Raw genomic sequence first — 25,006 nt, forward strand, 5'->3', positions numbered from 1 at the left:
AGATGAGAAGGACAGCATTTCTGGCAGTTTGATGACTTTGCACCATGTTTCATGGGAATTAAAATATTAAAGGTAGAGGGGGTTCAGGAGGTTTTCTAACTCTAACTTACTAAAGACATACAGTCGAATTAAATATTCCTAATGAGGTTGTAGTGACTAATATGTTTGGGTCTTCAATAGGTTCCAATGAAATGATCTGCTCTGGTATTTCTTTACTTCAAGGCGTTTTGGCCTCTGGGTGTGCACCAGGTCAGTGACTGGATCAATCAATTATCTTAACTACGTAATCCCTTGTAAAGTCATTTGTCATGGCTCATCATAAGTTCAGGAGGAAGAGCAAAGGAAAGTCAAAGGAACACTGTTGTGCTATCAGGAACACAAATGAATCGAAGCAAAGTTGTCAATATCTAAATGCCAATAATAGCATGTGTTGAGGCAATGACAAAGACAAAACTGCAAACAATGGAGAGATGATCAATACGTGGAATTGGAATCTATTGCTGAAGCAGTGGTTGGGTCAAAGACTTGAAGCTGGATTGAGATATTTGGATCTGACTCCTTTGAAGTTAGACCCACAGGACCTCAGAACATTCTGCCCAGTCAGTGTTTTCTCCTCAGAATTAAATATGGCATCTCAGACATCACCAGTTGTTTGCGTACTGCAAAGTGTGACCAGACGCAGTACATCCTGGTATTTGTGGCAAACTGCATTTGATATACTATGTATTAGGACATACTAGATATTTTTCTGGCATATTAATGGAGGTATGGTTATTGGAACACACATACATAAACCTTCACTAAACTGATCAGTGTTTAGGAAAAAAATGCAACACAAATGAGCTTTTATGTTGCTGGTTTGGGAGTTGATCAACAAATCCACTAAAAGAGGAGATGATTGTTTCCACAACTCTGCACTACTACATGTGATATCAAATAAACGCAAGTAAGTGTGCAAACAAAGTAAAGGACATAATGCCGCTCAAAATGCTGTGTGAATAATTACAGCGAGCATAACATCATTATATTCTACAATAGTAGCCAGTTGGGCTTTCAGTGTTCAATAGATCTGTTCTGTTATGAGACACTTTGCCCAACAACACATGTACCCATGTGAAAACATGACAACAATTGTAATGGTGGAAATACTGCACAAATAGAAACCACCGCTTCCTGTCCTGACTTTCAAAATAAAATCAGGGCGAACCCTTCTTATATACAGTATACTGGCAAACACAATAACGTTTTGGTTTGTGAGTAATGCTTGTGTACTTTTGCTCGAGTAAAGTTCTGAATGTGGGACTGTTACTTGTGGCAGAGTGACTCTGCAGTGGGGCGTTGCTACTTTTACTGAAATAGAATACCTGATTTTTCTGTTTCCATATTCGATAATTAATGTTTTGCTATTTGAATTATGGATGCTGCTGGACACAATACGATTTTAAGACAATACAGTTTTAACGACGATTGCAAATGACAAATTCTTTGAAATATTTTTCCCTCCAAAATGTTGCTGTTGAGGCATTCAAGGAGGGTCTCAAGTGTCAATCAAGGGATTGTCTAAGTCAATTAATCCTAGCACTCCTGTACAAGGCTCTCAGAAACGCTCAGGGAATTAAGACAACTGCTATGTCCATTCACACAGCATCTGTAATCTTAACTACATATTATCAATAATTTATATATTTAAAAGTTGTTCAAATGTACTCAGTTGCCATTATCTTACATTTCCATCGCACATGTGGTTAACTATCCACCAATACTGCTTTTATCGTGGTTGACAAACACCACATGTACGGAACGCGGCCCTCCTGTAGGTTGTAGTAGGCGTAAACGCGATATATGGAATGCGGCCGCAGCCTGTCTGGTTCCTGTCTCCGTCACATATCGGGGCTCCCTATCGGACACAGCACTTTACGAGCTGCCTTAGCAAACTTTGAAACAAAGTTACTCTACATAGCTAGACTGTCTGAAATATAAAAGAGTACGTGCCCCATTAGCAGGGAGTGGACAAAATGCCTGCGGTTTCTAAAGGCGATGGGATGCGTGGCCTAGCCGTGTTCATCTCTGACATCAGGAACTGTAAGTTTTGTTTATCACCTTCACAGACCGCTCTTGGTCAGGCTAGTGACAAGCTAGCTGGTGCAATGTTGACTAGCTACGCGACCGGCGGTTTCCAGAACGCGTCAGAAAAGCGTGTCCCTTTGCCCGTTAGCCGCGATGGCACCTTTAATTTATCAAAGTGGGGTTAGACGACCACTCAGCTGGGCTAGCACTACACGAGCTAACCAACGTTAGCCGCTAGCTTCCAGTTGCTAACGTCACGTCGAAGGGCGTGGACGGCACGGCTAACCGGAGATAACGTCTAAACGGCCGTTTGTATTTTGGAAGTGAGCGTTTGTAGTTTACAAACAGGTTCCTGCGAAAAGCCGCTCACACAATTCACATATTCTGTTGTTTTTAAACTGACAGTTTAGTCCTTGTGAGAACTATTTCAGGTGGCGTTAGCGTCAAGAGGACGTGCACATGTTTTAATGATGAGCAGCTGTGGTGTGTTTGACGTGGTTTTTTGCCCCAGTTTTTTTTAATCCTAAAGTGGGCCTCAAACCCGCCCAGCACGCGCTTAAACGTTCTCATTGGGTTTCAGCGTCCAAGCCGGAGACCTCCAGAGGAACTAGCTGTCAGTTTAAAGTCGCATACAAATATTACACATTCAAGAGTATTTCTAGAGGGCGGAACTGTTGCCAAATACGTTGCTCAACATTTCCCTTCTCACGAAGTGCTTATCAAGCATTATAGAAGTATTCACAGACTCGTGCTGCTCAGAGTACCAAATGTATCCAAGCACATTGCACTCTGATATTATCACAAGTTAGTTTAAACGTCCCATAATCATGATGTATAATCTTGTTATTAGGGGGAAAAAACGTAAACAGTTATTCCAAATAGAAGTTGAAATTATATGGCGTTATAATAGCGATAATACTATTACTACTAATTCAGGGACAATGCAAAAAGTCATCATCTGATACTACACTGATCTATGGTTCAGCTCGACAAAAAGAAGCAAAGCAGCGAAAACAAGGAAGAAGTATTGTATTCAAATGGGTGATCGCAGCACTACGTAACATAACAAATGTCTTCATCTGTTTGCAGGTAAAAGTAAAGAGGCAGAGGTTAAGAGGATAAACAAAGAACTGGCCAATATCCGTTCCAAATTTAAAGGTAGGTGAACAATTCTGACAAAACAAGCTAAACTACAGTGTATGGCATGTTATGGTCACTGGTTCTCCTTCCAGCCAAAGACTGATTTGTAGTACCTGGTGTGTTTTTTGTTGTTTTTAATTGGAATAAAACTGTTGCTTTGCATGATGCAAGTTTTGCAGTTGCTGTTTAATCTGCTTCGCTAACTCATCTTGTGACCGAAGGTCTTTCTCATTTCCTAGTTTGTACATCCTCGATTTCTTTCCTTGCCTCCTCTCAGCCCTTCCCACGAAATATGTGTGACGAGGAGAGCGGACACGAAGCAACTGGCATTTAACAAATAAGACGTCCTCGTCCCGTATCCGTCATTTTAACGCAACGTCAACTAAATATGACGCGCGTCACAGCTGCATCAGCTGTCCCATTGTTTCATTATAACACTGTATTCTATGATTTCTGTCAGATGAGCATAACAGTGTTCATGACAACTTATATATTTACTTTTAATTCAGTTCACAATGTGACAAGAACATTGCACTCCTGTCTATACGTCAACGTGAAATACAACAAATTAGTGCTAATTGCAAAAGATTGTTTTTTAAATAGTAATTTGTCGTAAGCAGCTGTTTGCACTAAACATCATGTAACGATTATAGCAGTTGAATTGGATTCAGCCTTCATTCCAGATAAAGACATAAGTATTATCAAGGTGAAATGTCTGTTAGAACAGAGCCTTCCGAGGGGAAATGGTGAAGGCAGTTTGGTGAAGAAAGTTTGATCGTGCATCTGAACGTCTGAATATCTACAACTTATGAATTCAAAAGGAAGTTACATTTGAGTCCCGCCGTGGTTTGAGACTATCCCAGCTGTGTGTCACGCCTCTTTAATATGTCACGGGTGCCGGAAAGACTTCTGGCGTATCCTCGCCTAAAAGCTCCTCTAACAAGCCTCCTTGCTCTCTGAGATGCATGTTAGGAATCGGGCCGTTCGTCAAGGCTGAGCCCTGAGATCGATCCTCTGGACCTCACACTGGACCTCACACTCTGGATCTCTGCTTCACCCCTTTTCAGTTGCTTCATAGTTGTTGTTTTTTAATGGCTGTCGCTGTGTCGGCACTTTTAAAAGTTCCCACACCTCACCGTCTATGTCTGCCTTCACGTTGTGTTGGTGGTGTTCCTCATGCCACCTGTTCCACGCTGCCTATAATTAGTTTGCTCCGGAATGAAGCTGCCTCCTCTGCCTCACAGTGCCCACTCATTCTGGCCTGTGCAGATTCTAACATATTCCCTATGTGATCCCTCCTGCCCCCCCCCCCATATTATGCCCAGGTTTGACCCAGTATCATTAGCAGTGATTGTTCTACCTATGTGCTCTTTAAAAGTATAAAAGGCCAAACCAAATCCAGCGCTGGAAAGCTATGGAGGGAGGAGGTTCCAGACATTGTTTGACGATCCATCGAGCACTCACTTTCAAGCATACTGACCCTTTTACTAAAACGTTTACGATTGTGTTTTAGTGCCCCGTGGAGCCTCTGTAATGCATTTGCACTTGGGCTGAACAGTTTAAAGTGTTGTATGGGGTCTGATATCAGTATGACGAGCAACACTACTGTAGTCTCTGAATACATGCGTCCTGTGTGTAGAAATACTGCTGTTCACTGTGTAACACTTCACGTTGATTGTTTGACACTTCCTCTGAACAGAAACTGTCTGTCCTGCAGTGAGTTTAGCTCCGTTAGCCGTTAGCTCTGTTAGCCAAACACAAGGCAGGACTCTGCTGCTCACCGGCTGCTAACAGCTAGCTAGCTCTCCTCCAATCAACATGAGAAGACGCGCTCTGTTGTAGTCAGTGCTCGTTTCAGTTTGTCATTTGCTAAGATTTAGTTATACATACATACATATATGATGCACCGTGTCAGACCAAGTACAAGTACTTACTTTTGGGTACTTTCTAATACATATTTCCATCAGATTTTCCTCACTTTCTGACTGTAACAAATGAAATATACAGCATGATGCTGTTTTTTAAAGTTCACCTTCGTGTTGTGCTGATACAAACAGCATAGTCTGCAGTAGGGATGTTAATAATGAACCGTTTAACAGACATTTTGACTTATTAATGCAATTGAAAGAAAAATTAAAAAAGCTAGGTTAAATTCAGAGGAGCACCTAGTCACTTAAAGGAGAACAGGTGGTCCACCTTAAGTGAGCCTGGGCTTAAGTTGTTGCTAGCTTCGGGGCTAACCCCCTTCACTTTGATCAGCCTGTGGCAAGCAAGACACGGGAACCTGCCCGGGCTCCTCAATAACAAAAAAACCATTACTCACTGGTTTGTGTAAAAAGAATGAATGTACTAACTTCAATGTCAGACCATTGAAATCCCTGCGTTTTTAACTTCGTGTGTGTGTGTGTGTGTGTGTGTGTGTGTGTGTGTGTGTAGGAGACAAGGCTCTAGACGGCTACAGTAAAAAGAAGTATGTCTGCAAGCTGCTCTTTATCTTTCTTCTGGGCCATGACATCGACTTCGGACACATGGAGGCTGTCAACCTCCTCAGCTCCAACAAGTACACGGAGAAACAAATTGTAAGTTTGTCCTTGCGTTCCTCAAGGACAAAAGTTGTCACGCAAATATGTTTGTGCAAAGGGGCGGGGGACTAAGGGGCATACAAATAACCTGACGTGTATTGTTTCTCCTGTGTATGGTGGAACTGCGCTTTGAATGCATTTCCTGCTTTTCTAGGGTTACCTGTTCATCTCGGTGCTGGTGAACTCGAACAGCGACCTGATCCGTCTCATCAACAACGGCCTCAAGAATGACCTGAACAGCCGCAACCCGACCTTCATGAACCTGGCCCTGCACTGCATCGCTAATGTGGGCAGCAGAGAAATGGCCGAGGCGTTTGCTTCTCAAATCCCCAGCATCTTGGTGGCAGGGTTTGTACATGAATGTTAATGCATCGATGTTTCAGCTGATGTGACGTCTCTGAGAAAACACAAAGTTGGGACTGTTGGTCATAAAAAAGAAAACAACAACATCAATACAGGCTTGTGTGCACCGTCCATGCGAGGTGTAAAATTCCGCATTCATGTGCTCATCATTGCACATTTTGATAAAATAATACGAACTGAAATGTTAAATTGCTCTTTCATTCACGCCGTTTTTTACCGCTTTGCCTTGCCAGCTCTTTTCTTCCCCACGGGGAACTGAAGCAGTCATTTCCATCTATGCTCTCTTCAAAGACAGTAATCTGAGTTTGCAGAATACAGGAGTGGGTGGTTTGTGTTATTGTGTGACTTTGGTGTTTTAAAGGGTTCAGATTCACCACGGTCAACTGTAGACGGTCATTAATACACTAACTATGGATAAGTACCTCTTACAAACCCACTTTCAAAAAATCCAAACCATCACTTTAAGTTATAATCCTTAAGATTTCCATTATTTCAGACCAAACTTGTGTTTATTATCAGCATTTCTTCTGCAATAGCTATCCCACTGTATTTACATTGTGTCATTGCCTCTTATATAGCGTTTTTCATTGTGAGTGGTGCGGTTTGCCATTTAAATCATAATCATTTGAATATCAATTACCCACCCCCTGTGTTATTTGGAGTTCTTGTATAAAACTTAGTGTTTCTCACACGCTGAATGGAGAATCGAGAGCGGAGAAAAGTCTCGATGAATTGCAGTAAATGGGGGCCGCGTTTAACAACAGCATACCGATATCAACTTAATCTCTCACACAACTCGTGCAGAATAATCCAAGTATCCTTTATCTGGCTCTATGCTCGCTATTTAAAACACTTTAGACTCGTCTGGACTGTGGATGAGATTAAGATTACAGGACTGAAATCTTAAGGATTATAACTTTTAGTTTTGACCTTGACCATTCGTGATGGATTAGGATGAATCAAGTTGTGTTGTGCTTGGCTCCGTCAGGGACACAATGGACAGTGTTAAGCAGAGTGCGGCACTGTGTCTGCTGCGGCTCAACAGGACGTGCCCTGACCTGGTCCCCATGGGTGAATGGACAGCACGAGTGGTCCATCTGCTCAATGATCAGCACCTGGTAAGACTATATATATATATATATATATATATATATATATATATATATATATATATATATATATATATATATATATATATATATATATATATATATATATATATATATATATATATATACACTTATACTATGCAATACATACCGACTCTAAGCGAGTTTTGAGTGTGTAGGTGTGTGGCAGTACACAGAGGTCACGGTTGCGTTCGTCCTGCTGATCAGTACATCTAGGGGATCCCATTGACATGCAGCTGCATGCCGGACAGTGGTGGTTTGGCATGAATGCATGAGCAGTGTTCATTCTAGGGATGTGACAAAATAGAGGTTACTCAAAGCAGACTGTATGCATACTAAATATGTTTTCTGGGTGTGTTGTGGATGCACACTATTGTCCCACAATGAAATGTACAAAGGAAGTAGAGTCGCTCACAGCTGGAAAAACGTTGCACGCACTATCATTTTACTATCATGTACTAGCTGCTAAAGCAGTACACTGTGACGATTAGTACGTAGTACATACTGTATAGAATTAGTATGTAGTATGTATTTGGGACGCAGCGTCAACACCAGGTGATGAAGCAATGTGTCGGTTGGTCTGTGATTGATGTGTGAGGTGTGTCCGTCTGTTGTCAGGGAGTGGTGACATCAGCCACCAGCCTCATTACCACTCTAGCCCAGAAGAGTCCCGAGGACTTCAAAACATCCATCGCACTGGCGGTGGCCCGGCTCAGTAGGGTGGGTGTCTCTGTAACTTCACATAATAATCTTCATTTCACTGAGGTCAGCGATGCACTGATGTGTTGTGTTGTTCTTGCTGGTCCAGATCGTGACTTCGGCGTCCATCGACCTACAGGACTACACGTACTACTTTGTTGCAGCGCCGTGGCTGTCCGTCAAACTGCTGCGCCTGCTGCAGTGCTACACTCCACCCGGTGTGTGTGTGTGTGTGTGTGTGTGTGTGTGTGTGTGTGTGTGTGTGTGTGTGTGTGTGTGTGTGTGTGTGTGTGTGTGTGTGTGTGTGTGTGTGTGTGTGTGTGTGTGTGTGTGTGATATTAGAGTTTCAGAAATCCTCCAATAGAGACCAATGACATTCATCCTGAGCTTACAATTCTTGGCATAATTCAACATTTTGGAAAATGTATTTTAGTATATATATATTTTTTTTGTTCTGAGAGTGAAATGATAAGTTCAATATTAATCTCATGCAATAAGTTCAGAGCAGGAATATAGAATGTGTATAGCCTAGCTTAGCATAAAGACGGTGGGGGAACAGCTGGTCTGGCTGCTCTGTCCAAAATGAAAAACACACAGACCTACACATCTAAAGGGCAACTCATTGTCACTCATTGTCACAATGACCCATGGTGGTATCTGTATTATTCATCTGTTAGTCTCCTGTTTCCTCAATGCTGATTTTGGAATGCTTTTCACCTCTTACTGCTGGACAGAAGTACTTCGTGGATGGATAAGATAAATCCACCCCAAATCACAAAAGCTTCTTGTTTTTTTTACAGTGGCTCTTCTCCAAAGTGGAAAAGATGCTTTTTAACGCAGCCTTACTTACAAAATGTATTTTGTTTATTCAACCTGTCCATAAACAGATTTCTGTTTATGCACAGGTTGAATAAACAAAATACATTTTGTAAGTAAGGCTGCGTTAAAAAGCATCTTTTCCACTTTGGAGAAGAGCCACTGTATGTACCACTACTTCCTACCCCTAAAACAAGAGTCATCATTTCATCTTTAAGCATATAGTTGCAGGAGGTGATTTTTGACACCAGATGGCACCAGAGTAGACAGTCAAATGGAAAAAACAACGAATGCTGTGAGCTTTGAGATAATATATCACTTCATCTAATTATCTTGGATAATGAGGTGATAAAAACATCGCCTGAGTTATTGAGACATCCAGCAGAAAACCAGCAACATGGGCATTTGTCTCTCTTTGTAATGTGACATTACATAGAGTGATTCCATTCATTGCTATTTTATAAAAAATGACGCCCTCATACTAAGAGTTTGTGGACGTTATTATGTGGTGAGACTGAGTCCGGGCTATGAGGTGTTCAGAACATAATCTTTGTCGCTGCAGAGGATGCGGCGCTGCGAAGTCGTCTGACGGAGTGTCTGGAGACCATCCTCAACAAAGCCCAGGAGCCACCCAAGTCCAAGAAGGTCCAGCACTCCAACGCAAAGAACGCCGTTCTGTTCGAGGCCATCGCCCTCATCATCCACTACGACAGGTTGGCCACCTCCACCGTGAATTCCCCCATTGGGTCACTAGATAGGCTTTAAGCTAACCGTATTTGCCTCACGACATGTTGCATTGTGTGTTAGTTTTCAGTCCTTCTGTAGACGCCAGACTGTAACACTGCATTAAAAACACTAAGCTTTATGAACCTCTCATCTAGGTCACAAGGCAAACCCAGCCATCATTAGTTCACATTCTAGTGTATTTCTTTTGGAAGTTGAAATGTGTGTTGGCATTCGGACCCTGCAGCTAGTCGTTGTATCTCGTCTGTTGCAGCGAGCCCACCCTGTTGGTACGAGCCTGCAACCAGCTGGGCCAGTTTCTGCAGCACAGGGAAACCAACCTCCGTTACTTGGCTTTGGAGAGCATGTGCACGCTGGCCAGCTCCGAGTTCTCTCACGAGGCAGTGAAGACGCACATAGACACCGTGATCAACGCTCTGAAGGTGAGTCAGGTGGAGGTGTGCCTTTTGACAAGCTCTGGCAGGTTAATGTGGAAATGATGAAACCTGGTGGGTGTTTGGGTGTTGTTGTTTTTAATCCATCTGATCAGTGGGGAGCTTGAAAGTGCCCCTGGAATTGTTATGCAATTTTTCAGTGGTTATTTATGATCACTTAATTGATAGTTGCCTCTAAAGACAACTTATCGAGTGTGGTTTTTGCTCAATGAAGGATTCATAAAACCTTTTAGTATTAAAATAGTGTCGAAGAGAAGTTAGAGAAAAGCGCCTTTCGCCCTTAAACAGGAAGTTGTTTTAACAATCTGCTCCATTCCGCCCTCGGCACGCAGGAAGGTGCGAGGTCCCGTTCATTCTTTAATTCTGTTTATTATAATTCTGTTCTCATTCCGTTAAGGCTCATTGTAACTGATAATAATAACAATAATAATAGTGTAATATCATATACCGTGGAACATTTTCTGAGATGGTTATCATACCGTGAACATCTTAAACATTACAACCCTAGAAGTTAAATCATGCAAATTATTTTCCCAGATCGCTCTGCCATAACAGTTTCACATAAAATGAGTCATTGCTTATAAAGTTGTTGGTCAATTTATAGTTATTTATGATAATTCAACATAATCCACACTGGTTGTCTGTGACACTAATGAACCGAGACGTCGCTCAAGCTCCGCTTTGTAAACGTTTCCAGGCTTTCTCTTGAACCTTCTGACCAAGCTGATTAATTCAATCTCCACGGGACATAAATACACCTTCTTTACACAGATGTATCATTGGTGCTGTGGATGTATTACTCAGCAGAACTGTGTGTGCGTCCACCACCAGCTCTTCTGGTTCTAAGTACTTCTGAACGATCAAAAGATTCTGTTCATTTCAGTCTTGGAGTACTTAAAGGCATAATTTACCCCAATTTGCAACAGCCTGGATTTAACTCAGCAATTCGGTCAAATCGATCGGCTGCATTGGGATTTAAGTAGCTCCAGCTGATAAAATCTGGCAGAGACATTTGTCATGCATTCTGTTCGTGTTTGTTTTCCTCACAGACGGAGCGAGACGTGAGCGTCCGCCAGCGAGCCGTGGATCTGCTCTATGCCATGTGCGACCGCAGCAACTCCAAGCAGATCGTGGCAGAGATGCTGAGCTACCTGGAGAACGCCGACTACTCGATCAGAGAGGAGATAGTGGGTCACCAGCGCAGGCCTGTTCACCATTTCCCCCCCCCCTTCTGTGTGCGGCTCCCACCCTCAGCCGGTTGCTTTTTCTCCCTCAGGTGCTCAAGGTGGCGATCCTGGCGGAGAAGTACGCTGTGGACTACACCTGGTACGTGGATACCATTCTCAACCTCATCCGCATGGCCGGTGACTACGTCAGCGAGGAGGTGTGGTACCGCGTCATCCAGATCGTCATAAACCGAGACGACGTCCAAGGCTACGCGGCCAAGACCGTCTTTGAGGTGAAGATTTATCGAAGTCAAGCTGGGACGCATCTTTGTCTTAATGCACTGTGAACTACATTGATTTTGTGATGACTAAGGTCAAGTTTTACCAGTGGCAATCAAAAGAGACCCTTTAGCCCAATAACACTAAGAAATCCTCAAGGAGCCTTCACATTGGGAAACCAGTGAGGGATTGTATCCTAGTTGCTGGACTATGTGAGGTCCACATGGACATGGTTGGCTGGCTGGTTACCACCTGTTCCATTGTAACGGCATACTTGCAGTAGGTAGCAGTGTACATTCCTCATGTCGTCATGCTTTGTGAACCCTCGTAGGCGCTGCAGGCTCCCGCCTGCCACGAGAACCTGGTCAAGGTGGGGGGTTACATCCTGGGAGAGTTTGGCAACCTTATTGCCGGTGACTCTCGCTCCAGGTAAACAGCATCCACATATAGGACATACAGGACAGAGCAATCCATGCTTTTGAAAGTCTAATTTCAATATAGAAGGTTGGTTCTCCCAATCTACAAAGAAAAAAACGAGTTTTGAGAAATTTCTTTTTGGTGCTCAAAGCATTATTAAGCAATTCCACATCAATGTCTTTTGTTACCCTTATTTTTAGACCTATTTTTTTTTTGTAAGAAGTATTTTTATGAAGCCAAACTATCTGCATGGCTAGATACAACCAGCCTTATGTTAGAAAATATGTATTTGGGTGAACCAAACCTTTAAAGAAATGCTACTGACACCAATATGCTGTCTTACAACTAAACATGGTGCTGTGTTGACCACAGGAAACGAGTAGAATATTATATACAAGAGCAATATTGACTTCATTTTGTGACCGGAGCTGAATGTGAACGTCCAGAGGTTTCACCGCTTCGTGTCGTCTTCTCCTTCAGCCCGCTGGTCCAGTTCGACCTCCTCCACTCCAAGTTCCACCTGTGCTCCGTGCCAACTCGGGCACTGCTGCTGTCGGCCTACATCAAGTTCATCAACTTGTTCCCTGAAGTGAAGGCCACGATCCAAGAGGTCCTGCGCTCAGACAGCCAGCTCCGCAACGCCGACGTGGAGCTTCAGCAGAGAGCCATCGAGTACCTGAGGCTCAGCTGCATCGCCAGCACCGACATACTGGTTAGTGAGTTATAAATGAAATGCTGATCACGCTTAACTGTCTCACACACACTCGAGCTTTCACGGACACACTGTTAGAATAATTAATTTGGTTTTGCTTCTGCTACTTCAGTCACTTGGTCGTTCTGTGTTACTCTTCCTGTGCCAGCTATGTGAGCCATTATTCCATGACTTTCTTTGTCAGGCTCACTTTTGGAGATACAAATACTTTTCAGCTTCCCGACATATACCCACATTAACTCACACACACTCTTTACGGTAACCTGCTACATAGAATAAATCTGCCGTCTGAAATCAATACAAAGATTGTAAAACTAAAACCTTCAGGGAGAAACGGCAGAGACGCTACATCACTCAGTAAAAGCCAATGCATTTAATGAGTGAGGACAAGATCTGTCACGTCCAGTTTAAATACGATCAGCGGATTACAATGGTTGAGTGAGCGATCACGTCGTGCAATTGCTTTCGCAGTAATTAGTAGTTAATTAGAGCAGCATGTTGCTCTGGCTCATTTATTTTCTGTGAAGTCGAGACACAAACACACAATCGGTCACAATAAAGTTAAGATTGGGATTAAAATGCAGGTCAAAGTCTCTGCAAGTCTGGAAAGTTTGATAACCACCAGCAGGGACACATTTAGCCGAGTCTGCATGAGTCTCATCCTGTTTGCTAAGGGGGCTCCGATTGGGATTTTAAGGGCCAATCGCTGGAACCAGCCTCAGCTGGTCTTGATCACAGGGGTCTACTTGCAGCCTCCTATTTATTGTGTAGCATTATTTATTTATTTTTACCAACATTGTATATTATTTATTCAGTGGTTTCTTTACATTTACCTGGCAGTCCTTTACAAACGCCCAAAAAGCATAGCTATGCTCCGACCCGAGGTGTCTGAAAACCGCAAACGCCCTCGAGGACATTTGAGCCATTCTTGCGTCTCCCCCTCCTCCCGCATGCTTTTCCTCCCTCTGAGTGCAGCCATTTGGAACAGCCATAAACATTTTGTTGCCCTCAGACGTGGTCATGTGACACGTTGCTTGGAGCATCAACGGTGTAATAAAAAAACATTAGCACCCTGCCTATCTCTACTGTGGGATGCACTATGATGTACTACTTGTAGGTTTTTAATAAGTTATAAAAACTTAAAAGTGAATTGTAAGTCACACTTGTGAGTCGAGAGAACCACTCTTTGTATCATGCTGTGTGGTGCCATATGATTTTATGCGATTTCTCTAGACCTGTGAATCACCATTGCTATTTGCTGTTTGTATTGCACAGGTTTAAGGCGTTACAGTATTGTCTCTCTCTCTCTCTCTCTCTCTCCCTCCACAGGCCACGGTCTTAGAAGAGATGCCTCCGTTCCCAGAGAGAGAGTCGTCGATCCTGGCGAAGCTGAAGAGGAAGAAGGGCCCGGGCAACGTGCCCGACATCGACGACGCCCGTTGGAATGTCAACGGCAACGGCAACGCCGAGCAGAGCGAGAACGCTGAAGGCACCAACAAGGTAAACCCCACAGTGGAGCTGTAGAAGTAGCTGTGAAGGAAATCTGGCCAGCAGAGCTTTTTACCAAAGATGTTTTTAATAGAAACCCCACCCAGGAAAAACGTTCACTCCTAAAGTAAAGAAATGTCACCAGTTTCAATGTGTTCGACTGGAAGCATTCATCCCTAAAACAAGCCTGCATCACACTAACAATATTCTTAAAGTCATGTTCTTTTAGCATTTCCTTGTTCTTCACCTTTACTTGTCTTCTCTCCTTCCTTCCTCCCTCTGTCCTTGTTCTCCTCTTTCTCGTTCCTTTTCTCTTCTTTTCTTTCTCCATCAGTTCTCTCCTTCACTGATGGCAGACCTTCTCCCTACCAACAGACCCCGCCCTGCCTCCTCTAGTCCCACCATGCTCTCTGCTGGGACCATGGTACACCGATAGCTAGAAAAGACACATCGTATGATCAGTTATATAATTATTCATTATCACTGGAGTGGCAGGCAGCCGCTTTTGTCTCTCATATATCCCACATTATATTAGTCATGTTCCTTCCCCTTATTTTGTTCTTATTTACACAAACCAGCACTGAAGAGGTTTGGGTTTTGTTTGCTTCCAATTATAAGGTTTTGACAAATCTTATTTTACTTTCTTTGAAATCCCCACACGCTACACTGCATTAAAGTCAAACGTAAATTCAATGTTGAACCTACAGAGGGCTGAAATCACAGGACGACCAAAGGGTTTTGATATTCTTCTATCCATCACCAACACACCTTCTCATCTCCATAACGTGGGACCAACGAACGCAACGCACGAGTGTGCTGGCTCTGCTGATCAGAAAAACTATGCACTTGTGTTCAGACGTTGATGGGCTTAGTATGTAGCTTCTGTATGTTAAAGTGGATATTTCTTGATGTTTCTCTGCCAGGGTTCCGCCCACCCCTTCACAGACCTGCTGAATCTAAACTCCAGCCCTTCAGCAGGAGCCAGCCTGCTAGTGGATGTGTTGTCCGACAGCTCCACCCCTGCATCCGCAGACGTGTCTGAGGAGAACTTTTCCAGGTGGGACCGTACTGTGAGCTCAGTTGATGAAATCAGCAGAAAGCGCGGTTTCACGTACTGTAGAGTAATCCACATTCCATTAAGTATTACTGGGACAGTTGGATGACACACAAGAGACACGTAAAACAAAAAGAGAGGTCAAAATCCAAACCGCAGTGGTATCCTGACTTTCAATCAAAACACTTAAAACACGGGATCTTGCGTTCCCAAAATGGAACTGGATGGTGTCTTTTATTATGTTTTAGGGGTTGTACGTACGTCTGATGTCTCAGGAACGTCCGGAGGGAATTCCTTCCAATTTGGCACAAACGTCCGCTTGCACTAAAGGATGAACTGATTATAATTTGGTTGTCAAAACACGTTTTTTGGCTTTGAGAATCCATACGCTAATTATGACAATTTCACACAAATGTCTTAATAGGATAAAGTGATGAAGTAATGACATTTTGGACTGACATGGATGTAAGCTGCAACTTGATTGGTCGGCGGAGGCGTACAATCACAAGGTGGTGTTAGGGATGCTCAACTTGCTCTACCTTGGGGGCCAGTTAAAAAACAACTATCAGGGGTCTGGTGGATCCTTTTTTGTTGTTGCTTTTTTTTAATGCACTCTGGCACCTTATTTACATCAAAGGTACAAAAAATAAATTGTCATCGTGATTCAATTTATTTTCATAGCGTATTAGAAAATGATCTGCGGTCAACCTGGCACCCTACCTGACCCACAGGGCATCAGTTAGGCATCACTGTATTAGACCCACCTTGCCTGGTAAACACTCCACTTCCCCAGTTTGTAACAGAGGCTTAAAGGGATAGTTCAGGTGTTTTGAAGTGAGGCTTGAATGGGGTTTCTATCCATAAGCAGTGTATTATCTACAGTAGATGGCAGTCGACACGCCCCCAGTCTGGAGAAACGGACGGGAATACCAACACAGGAGCAAAGCACTGCTGTGGACCGGGGCAGCAGCAAAACCTATTTTAGACACCTAAAAAAAATCAATATCAGTTTAAGTGTACGCTACGTTTAGTATATTTTCTCTGCTTTACCTTCACGCTGGAGAACTGAAGCTGTTATCTGTGCTCTCTTATCTGCTTATTTCCAGCATAGATGGAAACAACTTCAGTCCCCCATCAGAAAGGGCTGTCCGACCTCAGAGTAAAGAGGTGGAAATATTCTAAATATACACTTAAGCTGATTTTATTCAAGGTGGGCCTTTCTTATAGGTGTCTAAAATAGGTTTTGCTGCCCTCATCCTCAGCAGTACATTGCTTTGCTCTTGTGCTGGTCCTCTTGTTTCCGCAGACCAAGCCAACATCTACTGTGGGGTAAAACCACGGCAAGTTCTCAAGAGTTCTTTGTTGTAAATTTGTAATTGTGTGCTTGTGAATTCCAGGTTCGTTTGTAAGAACAACGGTGTTATCTTTGAGAACCAGCTGTTGCAGATTGGACTGAAGTCCGAGTACAGGCAGAACCTGGGTGAGCAGCTTTACTATAGTATTCGTCTCCAATGTGCTTGAGTTCTGCATCTTTTGCTTTTGTGAAATCTCATCACACCTCATCAGTTTTTAAAGATGCTTCTGACCGGCTAGCATTATTTATATCACTTTAAATGTTGTGGTCAGATGTTGTTACTGAAAGAATGAACTCAAACATAGTTTCCCTGCTGTCGTCTCACAGGTCGCATGTATGTGTTCTTTGGCAACAAGACCTCCACCCAGTTCCTCAGCTTCTCCTCATCGGTCACCAGTAGCGACACCCTCAAGATTCATATCCTGACCACTGCTTGGTAGCTTCTTGTCACAGACTTGACTGTCCCTGTCACGCCCACAGGAAAGCCCTGCAGTTTACTTAAAACTGAATCAACAACCAGATGTATGCTAGTGTCCTTTATGTATCTGTAGAGTCCTTGACCCGTCGTCTCCACAGCTGAATGTCCACACCAAGCCGGTCGACCCCACGGTAGAAGGCGGAGCTCAGCTCCAGCAGATCCTCAACATCGAGTGTTTGTCAGATTTCACAGATGCACCGGTCCTCGACATCCAGTTCAGGTTGGTGTCTGGATGCGTACTTTATTCTTCACGTCTTTTAGTTTAGTTCCACGTGCTAATTTGTGTGTGTGTGTGTGTGTGTGTGTGTGTGTGTGTGTGTGTGTGTGTGTGTGTGTGTGTGTGTGTGTGTGTGTGTGTGTGTGTGTGTGTGTGTGTGTGTGTGTGTGTGTGTGTGTGTGTGTGTGTGTGTGTGTGTGTGTGTGTGTGTGTGTGTGTGCAGATACGGCGGAGCTCTTCAGAACATTGCCGTGAAACTCCCCGTGATGCTGAACAAGTTTTTTCAGCCCACGGAGATGGCATCCCAAGACTTCTTCCAACGCTGGAAACAGCTCGGAGTGTAAGGCTCACTTTACATTATCAACGCACCACTGTGTCCTGGTTCCTATCATTTGTCCCTGTCAGAAAACAAAAGGCAGATCTCTTTAATTAATCAATATCATTGGATCGACAGTGATCTGAAAGTATAAAACACAAGTATTCAGTGTTTAATGGCTGAATGGTCTTTAGTTAGTTCTGTCATACAGTATGTCAGCAGTGGCTGCTATCAGAAGGTCAGTTCTTAAAGGGACGGTTCACCCGTCCTCTTCGGCTGAGCTGTAACGTTAGCTAGCTCAGTGGTGCTAGGTGAGCTAGCAGTGTCGGTTAGCTTTAAACTATAAACACGAGCCTCAGATGGCTATTTTAGATCTGGTTCCAAGTCGATAAAATACCTTATTGAATCTTTTGTCTCTCCTCTCGCTGTTTCTTAACGTTGTTCATCACACTCTGAAAGCAGGCTTCCTGTCTTTAGCTAGAGTTGCATCCTCTGGTTTTGTCAGTGGCAGATTTATTCAGCTGTAACTAATTCAAAGTAAATAAGGTACTAAGTAAAAGTGAAAGACTACCTCCGAGCTGGCGTCTGTACTCGGCCAAAGATCATATGTAAGGTTGAAGAAGCAACGTCTTGAGTGGAAGGGGAGTTTTTGTAGTTCAACAAAGCAGACAGTGTGCTACGTCTTCACTAGGGAAATAATCTCTCTGAAACACGGAGCAGTGTGAAGTGCTTTGGACTGCTCGTGGCATTTAGGTCATGTATAAATGTTAAACTATTGACAGAACGAGGTTCAAACAGGTCATTTATATTGTAAGTAGGCTATCATTCTGTAGTGACGTGTCCTGTTCCTGTCCTGCTGGAGATAAGTGAGTCTCTTCTCTCTCTCTATTCTCCGTGTCCTCAGTCCTCAGCAAGAGGTTCAGACGATCTTCAAAGCCAAACACCCAATGGACACAGATGTCACCAATGCCAAGGTAAGAACACTCACTTCTTTAAGGGTAACTGCTCAGCATCAGCCATTCACTGAGATTTGATGGTTCATAATGCTGAATTTATAGCAGCTTTTCTCAAAAATGGCGACGCTGTTTTGGACAGTTTTTTTTGTTGTTATTTTGCACGACACTACTGTAGTTTTTTTTTTAAACAAAGTGGGGCATTTAAGTAACTCACAGATTGTCTTGAATCTATTTAGTTCCCATAAGAGAAACCTGTACAAATAGAATGAATGCTATAGTTTTATATAACTTACTAACTCGTCAACATGAACGGATTGTGACCGTCCCTTTAATAGTTGGTGGGTGATGGTCTTCGTCAGCCACGGTGAAGGCGTTTTCCGGTGGGTTCATAAAGTTGCGACAACACAGGTTTTTTTTTCCGTCTGAATCCCTGATAACTTGCTTGTTCTGGACCTTTAAACCGTATCAGCAGATAGGGGTTTTCTCCGTTAAAATGAAACCTCTCAGTATTTTAGCCCTTTTAGGATTTCTCAGTCATGTTGGCTTAAAAGAAACCGAACGAGTGAACCTTGAGTGAAGATTGTTTCGTCACCGGCTGTTTCCTGGGTCAATAAGGAACTGTCCGGCAGCGGACGTGGATGAGGAAGTACAAACTGTATATGTGCACTAAAAGTACAAATTCAGCATTCAGTCGCCAACTTTAAGATTTAAATTGGTGAAGTTGAGGTATTGAAGTGACTGTGGTGCATTGAGACTTGGTCTATGATTTCCTAAAACCAGATTATTCCCCTCATCAATCTGCGGTTCTGTCTACATACAATCATGATGTTTGTTTAATTTCTCTTTTGTAACTTATCTCGCAGATCTTAGGTTTTGGTGTAGCTCTGCTGGATGGGGTGGATCCCAGTCCTGCCAACTTTGTCGGAGCCGGAGTCATTCACACTAAGAACACTCAGGTGGGCTGCCTGCTCAGACTGGAGCCCAACACACAAGCACTGGTAAAGAGAGACACACACACACACACAGACTCATCCTTGTATTGAACCTTCATATATCGTGTGTGTGTGTGTGTGTGTGTGTGTGTGTGTGTGTGTGTGTGTGTGTGTGTGTGTGTGTGTGTGTGTGTGTGTGTGTGTGTGTGTGTGTGTGTGTGTGTGTGTGTGTGTGTGTGTGTGTGTGTGTGTGTGTGTGTGTGTGTGTGTGTGTGCGCGTGTGTGTGTTTCTCTCCTGTTCAGATGTACCGTCTCACCCTCCGGACCAGCAGGGAGTCTGTGTCTCAGCGACTGTGTGATCTGCTCTCTGACCAGTTTTAGACTCAACACAGCTCCAGTATTTCTACACCTTTTACTCTCCTAGTCTCTCTTTACATAGAATTGATGTATTGTACAGTGTAAATTCTTTTTTTTTTTTTTTATTTGACTAACTCCACATGTAAATGAAGTGAAATGTATTTTTCGCACATTACTAATATATCACTGCTTTAAACCTGCCTTCATGTACTCACACTGAGCACCTTAGCCGAGGGGGGAAAGGCTCTGGATGCTTCTCTGCAGTGTTCCGCAGCTCCACACTTCTGAACAGTTCATGAAATATTGTGTTTTATTGCTCGGGTGCTGCCTCTCTCATCCAAACCAAGAGTTGGTTTAGACGCATTAATGAGATTGAGTTAGTTGAAAATCTCAGTAGCATTGTAAACTTACCAGTGATCTCAACAATGACATCCGTTGTTCCGGCTGCCTTCCTATGACACTTTTGTGTGTTTAAAAAAAGAAATGATGCACAGAAATGGGAAGCTTTCCTCGACTTCTCGGCCATTTTGCACTTGATAGTTAAAAAAACAAATTGATCACATAAGTAGAACTACGGTAGTCCTGAGAGGGAAAAATTAATTTAGGGAGGAAAAAGTTCCTGAGATCCATTTTCTAAGTCTGATCTAAATTGTTTTCTCTCCTGTGCTTGAAAAAAAGTTTTGGCCAAGATAATCTTCCCAAGTTCCTTAATTATTCCTGATTCAACAGGTGAAAGAAAAAAAAAAAAAAAGTGTGTTTTTGTAATTCCTGTTTTGGTCACATGGGGCAGAAGTGCACCACTTCCTCATGTTCTAAATAGGACTTAAAGCATTGTTTTCCTCGAGGTGAGTTTTATTTTGCGTAACTTGCGAACACACAGTAAATGTACCTTATGTTTAGAGTGCATAGAGACATTAACACTCACCTGGAAGAAAACATGAATGCGTTTGGTGAAGACTGCCGAAATTAAAAATGATTACTGAAAACTATTTCAGATCAGACTTGGGAAATCGATCACCAGAATAATTTATTTTTTTTCCTCACTTTCCTCTCGGGGCTTCCGTACTGACAGATTTAGACGAGGTCATCTTTACTTCAGTGTCAGAATTCTCAAATATTTCACTAATTTTACACGTCTGTCATCTCAGGAGAAAAAAGCTAAGCTTTTTGTGGTATTGTGGTATTTTCTAGCAAAAGAAAATCTCTTTGGATGCTACAATTTTTGATGGTGGCATTTTTTTTGAGCTACACTGTGCACGAAGTTTACACGTTGAATTCAGGCACTCCGATAAAACGGGAAATAAAATCAATACAGAACACTAGGCAGCACACGGATATGAATGTCTGATTCTGTTTCCAGAATATAGTAGTCTGATTTTCACGTAGCATTCTCCTCCCCTCTCCGCTATCTGCGCTTTCTATTTGTGAGGGCGACGTCGCTGCATCCTGCGCTCAGTGCCGCCATAGACGACTGTGATCGGTGTAACGAAGTGCAAACAAGCCGGAGTGTGTTTGTTCTCCCAATAGCAGAAGGATGAGAGGTGACACCAGACCGTTCTCCAGTGCTGACACAAGGCTGTGGAGACAGGTCCACAATATCTACTGAACTCCACACAGTGCCTGTGAACAGAACGAACCTTCAAATAGTAAAGAGTAATATTTCATATATATATATATATATACTTTCACCTAAATGCATTTATTCACAGAACACTGCCAAACTGTTAGAAGTTCTACATTTCAATAACGTATGGTGTATTTTCTGTTTTATAAAATGTACTTTTATCACAATCTTTGATTGCGTGTTTGATGCTTTACATGAAGACCGGCTCAGTTCAGAGGTGATTTAAAAACGATCGTCCTACCGCCGCCTCGGTAGCAGTGTGTGAACGACAAGCAGTTGTTTCGCTGGGGGCGGGGGGGTTTATGTTCCACAGCAAGACTTCAGAAAGTCTTTGTGCCCGACGATTAGAAGTAGTCATAAACCCAGTAAAACGCCAGCTTGTCACTTTTACGCTGCTTTTTTTTGTACGTATTAAACAAACAAGACATAGACAGGTTTGTGACATTTTTTGATTGGCTTGTGCTACACTAGCTTAATGCTAAGCTAACCAACTCATGGCTTTAGCTTCATATTCACTAGATGAGAGCGATATTGATCCTCTTATCTATCAGCAAGAAAAGTGAATAGGGGTATGTACCAAAATGTTAAACTATTCTTTAAAGAGCTTTTGTTCAAAACATTTTGAAGAAAATTAGTAAGAAGAGACAGAATACGAGTAAGGGTACTTTAATCTGGACCCAAAGAAGCTTTACTGCGGTGTTGGCATGTTTTGACAATGGCTATGGGCCCATATCCAGTTCATGTCTTGTATGTTCCTTTATTAAAGGTCAGTGGACTCGGTCCTTTTGGAAGTTTTGAGATGATCTGCTTACTTTTGTCAGGCCAAGGAGTGTTCAAGAAGACCAACTATCCCAGTGTCACGCTGTGTTGCACAATGCAACAGTGCATTTTTATGCATTTCAAGGGTTGAAACTTCATATCTCTTTAAGTACAACAAAGTGCAGCTGTAAACCACTTGATACTCAGCACTGATGTACTTTCTGGCCTGTTGTGGATACAGTACCATGAAAACGGTTTAATGTCCGAGCTGTTGCTCGGTTGCTGGAAACACGACTCCAGTTAAAATGCTAACGTTGCTCAGAATTAGCTGTAGCTAAGCTACTGTTGGCTAACACATTTCTACAAGGTGATAGGTCAGTGTTGTGTTTACAGCTGGTGTCCGTGGCTCACTGGTGGCCCAAAAAAAACGTAGAGGTGTAAAAGCAATTGTGTTTTATAACCTGGGTCTTGTTTTCATATGTTTTGTCTGGTAAACTCCTGTTCTGGTTTGGTGCGCAGCTTTATACCCGGGTCCATTAAAATACAAGCCACAGATGGCTTTTCAGTCCAATCTTAACCACTCACCAGCCTCCCGGCTTCTGCCATCAACCTAGCTGGGGTAAAAAATATATATAATATATATTTTTATTTTTTTTATTGTTCACCTCCACTTAAAAGCTTGACTCTTAACAGAGCGGTGTTCAAGTAGAGAACAAGATGATGCTAAACTATACTGTGGATATTTGGGCCCTAAACCATGACATTAAGATGGTACTACATCCAGCACACACTCAGTGCTTACTATCAGTTACTGTACTATTTTAACTTTACAAATTGTCACAATGCTGATGTTTTTTGTGCCTTCTAACAAGTATTTCGGTCTCTGTGCCAGATGGCTGGATATCTTGTTATTTAAATGTAATGTCATTTCAACATCCAAACAAATTAAAACATGATTAATTATACTGTATCATTATACAATTAATATGTTCACTATAACTCAACTCACAAAATCCATCATTGTCCTGTGTACAGTTGACCACCTGGATCTCTACCATAAGCCTTTCTGCTGGACGGCTTACCGTGAGTACTACAAAGCACTCCGTCTAGTGTAAAGAGTGCTGTTTTGCTTTAGAAGATTCAAAGATGGCTGCACCAGTTTCCATTCCTGCAATGTGTCACCTGTGCTTTAGAAACGCTCCAACACCAAAGGGAAAGTGAAGTGGGGACATTTTTTGTCACAACTTATTAACTTATACACAATCTTGAGATATATATACTTTTTTGTCGTGATTGCGGACGCATTTATATTTTAGAAATGTTTTCCCAGCAGCAAAGTTTAGTGTCATTCAATTCTCACTTGGGTCATGAAGCGCGTCCCTCGTCTGAGAAAGAGTAAACTGTCAACATGTTGGTCCTACCCTCACGATCTTCATTTCAGAATGACATCGCTTAGAGAGATTAGTATCTACGTAATAATAACACTGGACTGGTTTCCATGTCCCACCTCTACATCGGCCTCCATCCCACATGTTTGCACAGGTGACCTCTTTCATCTGTCTCACTGTAAAGCTGTAGAAAGACATCGCCACTTCAGTTTTATTCAGCGCTAAGAGCTCAACTTCATGCAGCTCCTCCAGTTATCTCACAATTTGGCGTTGTTGATGTAAAAGACTCAATGTAGCAGCAGTTCTAGTTATTGAACACCAACAGGAGAATCGTTAAAATAATACTTGAGTTTATTTTTTTTCCACTCACGACCATGGCAAATAGGTGACAACCAGTGCAATACATAATGTGATTATAAAACAAATCTACTTTGAACTTTAATTTAGGAAATATAAATTATGAGCTACCATCATAATTTTGACATTGGCTCACAGTGAGTATCTTTTATATGCAATAAATGCAGTAATGAGCTTCCATAGAATAAACTAAAATGTACTTGTTTAAATAAAATGAGCCACTGTCCTGGAAGACACCACAAGACAGTGGAGCGGTATCAAACAAAGTCTCTCACAGAGACGGTAAAACTACAGTCGGTGAGATAAGATGAAAACCAGTCTAACGCCATGCCAGATCTGACGACCCAATCAAGCAGCCTCTTCATCAGAATACGATGGTCTACAGTGTTGAACGCAGAGCTGAGGTCACGAAGTACTAACGCAGAACAATTGCCTACATCAGAAGACGGGATGTCATTAGGAACCGTCAGATGATTGGTAGAGTGCAGTTTACAATCCTGGACTGGAGCTGGTTGGCCACAACCTTCAATAACATTTTTCACAGAAAGGGAAGTTTAGTTCATGGGCGAGGCTGGATATAAATTCATTATTGTTAATATGGGCTGGATAGCTTACAGATGTGTGTCTATTTTTCAAAATGTGCCCTTACAATCCAGGGAACTTTGAAGGTATTGTGCTTTGATTGATTTGCATTTTTAAAGGTTTATTTTATTTGAAAATCCTAAACAGAGGTATATTAAAAACCAGTGGTGGGCTGTCAGGGCCAGCTAAGCCTTCTCTGCTGGCCTAAACAGAATCACAAAGTTATAGCTATTTTATCATTTAATAATTTTTCACAAATACACTACATGTATTCTAATTATTTTTCCCATTAGCTTATTTTCTCATTGCACAGCTCCTGTCTTCCTCAGTTGTTCTGCTTCCAGCCTGCAGCGCTGTTTCCAGCACAGAGCTTTTATCCAATCAGATTCAGCCTCTATGTCTCTATGTAAGGAGAGAGGCCCGATGCCCTCTAGGTAGACCTTGCAGTTTAAGTGAATGGGGACAATATTGTTGATTGGCATAGTCTTCAACCAATCAGATCTTTAGTTTGACATGTTGGGCGTATTCTTTGACGTGCCACTGCTACCCAGGTAGCTATATACGTCTGCATTAACCTGGCTTTGTTTTTTTAACA

The 25,006-nt window shown here is 42.5% G+C and overlaps 1 protein-coding gene across 4 annotated transcripts; it reads left to right on the forward strand.

The window, feature by feature from the left end:
* Positions 1 to 1,853: 1,853 nt before the first annotated feature.
* LOC142969777 (AP-2 complex subunit alpha-2-like) lies at positions 1,854 to 24,708 on the forward strand. 4 transcript variants are annotated; one of them, XM_076109782.1, is made up of 24 exons: positions 1,856 to 2,082; positions 3,157 to 3,225; positions 5,644 to 5,786; positions 5,944 to 6,137; positions 7,141 to 7,270; positions 7,901 to 8,002; positions 8,091 to 8,199; positions 9,360 to 9,510; positions 9,795 to 9,963; positions 11,025 to 11,162; positions 11,252 to 11,434; positions 11,752 to 11,849; positions 12,318 to 12,549; positions 13,879 to 14,049; positions 14,372 to 14,461; positions 14,961 to 15,094; positions 16,489 to 16,571; positions 16,773 to 16,861; positions 17,019 to 17,143; positions 17,364 to 17,480; positions 18,361 to 18,430; positions 19,276 to 19,410; positions 19,648 to 19,741; positions 23,120 to 24,708. In XM_076109782.1, the coding sequence occupies exons 1-23, from the start codon at positions 2,016 to 2,018 to the stop codon at positions 19,723 to 19,725; spliced, it is 2,877 nt and encodes a 958-aa protein (XP_075965897.1). In that variant the 5' UTR covers positions 1,856 to 2,015; the 3' UTR covers positions 19,726 to 19,741; positions 23,120 to 24,708. The 4 variants fall into 4 exon arrangements, with proteins under 4 accessions (XP_075965899.1, XP_075965897.1, XP_075965896.1 ...); XM_076109781.1 differs by lacking the exon at positions 23,120 to 24,708 and having other exon boundaries at positions 19,648 to 23,054; XM_076109783.1 differs by lacking the exons at positions 14,372 to 14,461; positions 23,120 to 24,708 and having other exon boundaries at positions 1,857 to 2,082; positions 19,648 to 23,054.
* The last annotated feature ends 298 nt before the right edge of the window (positions 24,709 to 25,006 follow it).

This window comes from Anarhichas minor, unplaced genomic scaffold (assembly GCF_050575085.1).
Source record: "Anarhichas minor isolate MPS153535 unplaced genomic scaffold, ASM5057508v1 ptg000042l, whole genome shotgun sequence".
Classification (NCBI taxonomy): domain Eukaryota; kingdom Metazoa; phylum Chordata; class Actinopteri; order Perciformes; family Anarhichadidae; genus Anarhichas; species Anarhichas minor.

Coding starts and splice junctions, on each gene's coding strand:
- LOC142969777 (XM_076109782.1), top strand. CDS start 2,016: ATGCCTGCGGTTTCTAAAGGCGATGGGATGCGTGGCCTAGCCGTGTTC. Junction 16,572..16,772: donor CGAGTACAGGCAGAACCTGG/GTGAGCAGCTTT, acceptor GTCGTCTCACAG/GTCGCATGTATGTGTTCTTT. Junction 17,481..18,360: donor CGCTGGAAACAGCTCGGAGT/GTAAGGCTCACT, acceptor CCGTGTCCTCAG/TCCTCAGCAAGAGGTTCAGA.